At 40.2% G+C, this 4,769-nt stretch overlaps 1 protein-coding gene across 1 annotated transcript in view; it reads right to left on the bottom strand.

Moving 5' to 3' along the window:
• LOC107571557 (reticulon-4-like) overlaps nt 1-4,769 on the bottom strand; it is a 28,085-nt gene that overhangs the window by 3,188 nt on the left and 20,128 nt on the right. Inside the window, exons 7-8 of the mRNA XM_016257878.1 lie at nt 2,402-2,471; nt 2,267-2,313 (exon numbers count right to left, since the gene is read on the bottom strand). Of these exons, the coding sequence (XP_016113364.1) occupies nt 2,267-2,313; nt 2,402-2,471 (117 nt within the window). The remainder of the gene's footprint in view (nt 1-2,266; nt 2,314-2,401; nt 2,472-4,769) is intronic.

Raw genomic sequence — 4,769 nt, 5'->3', positions numbered from 1 at the left:
AGAGGACACACACACACACACACTCAGTGGACACACACACACACACACACAGACACAGACACACACACACACACTCAGTAGACACACTCACACTCACTGCAGATGAACTCATGTTTGGCTAACAGAAGGAGTGACTCTTAAGATCTTTTCACACTGAACGCGAATGTTTGGCACAATGAAGTTTTGGAATAGATCCCTATGGGACGTTCACACCAGGCTCCATCATTTGCGGCGCGAAAAGGCAAGGATTTTTTTCCGTCCTGTGTGTAATTTTTTTCTCTGTCGCTCTGCGATGAATCGGGCCATCCAATCAGATTAGAGCTCAGATCACGTGACCGGTGCAGCTGCTGTTGTGGTGGCGCTGTTTCAAGAAACAGTGTAAACAAAGACCAGAGAAGAGAGAAGAGAGTGCATGCTGAGTTCTTATCATTAGCATCTGAGGACAGATGTATTCTCTGTCCGTTTTCTTCCATGTGAAGGAGTGACTCTTAAGATCTTTTCACACTGAACGCGAATGTTTGGCACAATGAAGTTTTGGAATAGATCCCTATGGGACGTTCACACCAGGCTCCATCATTTGCGGCGCGAAAAGGCAAGGATTTTTTTCCGTCCTGTGTGTAATTTTTTTCTCTGTCGCTCTGCGATGAATCGGGCCATCCAATCAGATTAGAGCTCAGATCACGTGACCGGTGCAGCTGCTGTTGTGGTGGCGCTGTTTCAAGAAACAGTGTAAACAAAGACCAGAGAAGAGAGTGCATGCTGAGTTCTTATCATTAGCATCTGAGGACAGATGTATTCTCTGTCCGTTTTCTTCCATGCGCGCGAGTGTTGAGTCAGAACGCATCCACTCTAGATCTGTCTGCTACCCTTCAGTGTGAAATCAATTGAGAGAAACTTTTTATACACATGAAATATGAAAGCAAACAGACATATGATTAGACATATATTTTCTGTATGGTTGTTTTATGTAGCTCATGGTATTTTTATAACAATAAAGGATGTTTATGACAAATGATAAGCGGGTGTGGCATTCAGTCTATTATAAAACATTCAAAGAGTGCATGTCTGCCTATTATAGAATCAAAATCAACTATAGATCATAATTGAGAGTTATTACAAGCACTCGAGGATGATTTAAAGTCAGACGATGTTAAATCCATACTCAATAGAGATCGACCGATGTATCGGGTTAGTCGATTAATCGGCACCGATAGTTGATTGCTGGAACTATCGTCAAAAATCCATGCCAAAAATAAAAGTTGGTTTAACAGTGGAAATTGAGTCTTACATTATTTACATTTTATTCACACACAAAATATTAAAGGTGAACACTGTTGACTTTATAAAATGACTCTCTCATTCTTGTCGATCGGCCCCTATTAAACAATAAAGTAAGTAAGACATCTTTTTCTTATACAGTTTAGTAGCCTACTATTCTTTTTGGCAGAATTTATCATTATAATAAGCTTAATTATTTCCTGGATTTTGTATCCCCATAGTCCCTAAATGTATGTAAATGCAGGAAATGGGATTCAAATCGAAAACATTTCCCCCCATTTTGTGTCCCCCCACTTCTCAAACCAAAGTTACACCCTTGGGTGTAATACCTGCGGTGCTTTTTGCCCGGTGTGTGACTACAATATTTTATTATTTTAATTATAGTCATCATATATTCTAGAATAGAAACAATTCAAGTGTGAGAGTATACATACAATATCCATATGTATGTAATTTAAATGCTGTGGCCTTTATGTAGAGATTTAAAGATGGTTATCTAGTTAGAGTGTGCTAATTTCAACATCTAATACATTTTTACATTTTGAAGTTGCTTCTGTTAACATTAATGGCCTATGATCAATATATCATTAATATTTAATATTAATATTTTTATTCATGTATAAAGTATGGTTCAGTTGCACTATTGTTTCACTATGGTTGCACTATTTTAGTTTGCTTTCAGTATCCATTTTAAAAACTATCGGTTTATTAATACCAGCCAGCGTGGTCCAACCTAGCTATCGGTATCAGTAAAATTAGTCGACCTCTAATATACGAGATACATATCTGAGGAAAAATGCATTGTTGGTCAGCACCACCTAGCATGCAAGTGTGAATTAGCTGAAGGTTTGAATTGTTTTCGCGCTCAGTGTGAAACGGCCTTTACAGTGTTAACTCAAGTCCTCTTTAACAGAACCAAACTCACATGAACATTACACAAAACACTCAAGAGAACACTGTATGTCTTTTCACAGCCATGACCCATTACCTGGTGTTTCTCATAGACTACTGGGCCACTGAAAGCTCCAATCAGACCTGCAGCACAAGAGATGGACCCATGACAACAAAGACTGAAGAAAGCATGAAAGTACAGTATAAAGTGAAACCAACTTAATGGCCTTACCGAGAATGAGCAGCGTGAGTCCGTTAAACCAGGCACCGACATACGTGAGGACCCACAGAAACACTGCGAACTAGAGAAGAAACAAAACATCGTCACTGTGAGCAAGTGTGTCTGACAGACAATGACAGGAACAATCATCACTGATTGGCACACAGACCGGACTAGACTGCAAACTCACGAGGAAAGGGGAGGTACACACAGTCTATATTATAACAGTAACAGTAAAGAGTGAAAGTAAATCAATGTTTAGAATTATTATTAGGATTGTCTAATAAAATACAATCTAATATATTTGCAATGAAACTCTTATTATATTGTAGTTTTTATAAGTTATTATATAGTTATTATAATATAGTCACATGCATGTAGTCATGTGACTATATTATAATAACTATATAATAACTTCCTTTATGTAACTGTTACAGGACATCTGGAAAATGGTTCTGATGATTTGATTGACATGGTGCCCAGTGTGGAATTTATTTCAGCTGCAATGGATTTGGTAGAGAACTAGAGCTGGTTGTCATCAGCGTAGCAGTGGGGAATATGACGACGTGTGATGTTACCAAGGGGAAGCATGTGAAGGAAGAATAAAAGGGGGCCGAGCACCGAACCCTGGGGCACACCTTGAGACAGAGGGGCTGTGGAGGAAGTACAAATACAAACTGCTGTCTGTTTGTCAGATATGACCTTTGCCATGACGAGACAGTGTCAGTGATGGAGGAGGATTCAAGATGGGAGAGTAGAATGGTATGACTGAGAAGCTGCAGTGAGGTCAAGCAGCATGAGGATTCTGAGGAAACCAGAGTCTGAAGAGAGCAGGAGGTTGATGCTGACTACTATGGATTCTGTATTATGCTGTGAGTGGAAACCTGAATTTAAAAGGTTTGAACAACTCATTGGAGATCTGCCAAAAATAGATATATTTCTGGCATTTATTCTGAAAAGACAGTAGAAGCAGTGACATCATGACCAGGGATGCGCAATATTATCAGAACGTTATCGGAATCAGCAGATAAAGGCTTAAAATGTAAACATCGTCCGTTTTGGGGGAAAAATGATCCCAATATGTATTGCTGATAAGACGAGTAGCTCACATGAGCTCAGGGTGTGCTAGTGATAAGATCACATCATCAGTGTGGTCATTCTTGAAGTGAACTTTTGCCTGAATGGTGATTAGATTCAGTCTTTTGGATCGCCACATTAAATTTGAGAATGCACATTCAAAACAACGATAGGGTCAACAGTCACTAGTGTGTGCAGCAGCAGCGGCAGCAACAGCCTCCCCTGGGTCCTAACGCCCCTCTGGTAAGGCCTTTTATTTACTTACGGGGTGATGTAGGCCTACTTGTAATAAAATGAAAGTAAAATACACAAATAACATTAAGATACTTGAGTTTCTGAATAAATAAAGCAGTAACTGATGTCATAAAATCACGAGTATGGTTTGATTTAAAGGTCAGAAGCTAAAGCTTACATGAATAAAAATCACAAACATGACACTAGTAAATTAAATAATATATACAGATTTATTCATTAATATATAATATATTTTTTTCAAATGGATTATGAAAACTTAAATACAAGGAGCTCTAAAAGATTTTTTTGAATTTTTACAGCTCTTTTGCTTTAGACCATTTATTAATGTAAAATCCACAAAATGTTAAGGTTTCAACTGCATCTGTCTGAAAAAAACTGCAGTTTTTTTCCTTTCATGGGAACTTCGAACTGTATCCTCTAGGGGTCACTATGGGGAACACCTCGTCGTGACCCGTGTCTGAAGCATACATTGAAAAAACACCAACTCGTTGGCCGGCGACAGCCATGACGTCACTACCGGTGCGACTATAGTATAAATAGGCGCCAGTAGCGTTTCTGTCCCTTTTCTAGGGTAGGTCCTCGATGAGCACCCCCTCTGCTGGGTTCAGAAACCGGGTGCTCAACTTGCAGTGCGTATTTCACTCGTCGATATATGTCCAGACGGTAAGTAAAGCCAGTTTTCGGCTTCATACTTCCTGGATCATGCGCCATAACACAGGCTTCTGTGGGAGCCTTCGTGTTCATCAGGCCCCCGGCGCATCACTGAAAAAATTTCCTGGACGTCCGGGCTGGGGTTACGCTTTCATGCTACCCTGACTGGTCTACCGTATCTGAGTCGCCCTGAGGGGTTTCCAAGATCACCAGGATATCCCCTCTTGCTGAGGCATCGAGCGGGAGGTATAGGTGGCATTACAAGAACCTTCCTGTGTAAATGCTGTCTCGGGCAAAGCTCCCCTCTTCTTTGAGGGTTGTATTTGAGCTTGCCTCTCCTGTTTGGCCCAGTACTTCCGGGTATCTGTAACAGATGCTTGGAAAACTCTAAATAAGT

The sequence above is a fragment of the Sinocyclocheilus grahami genome, unplaced genomic scaffold (genome assembly GCF_001515645.1).
Source record: "Sinocyclocheilus grahami isolate Dianchi unplaced genomic scaffold, SAMN03320097.WGS_v1.1 scaffold1613.1, whole genome shotgun sequence".
NCBI lineage: Eukaryota > Metazoa > Chordata > Actinopteri > Cypriniformes > Cyprinidae > Sinocyclocheilus > Sinocyclocheilus grahami.
The sequence above is the reverse complement of the archived record's forward strand: the minus strand, read 5'-3'. Positions and strand labels throughout refer to the sequence as shown.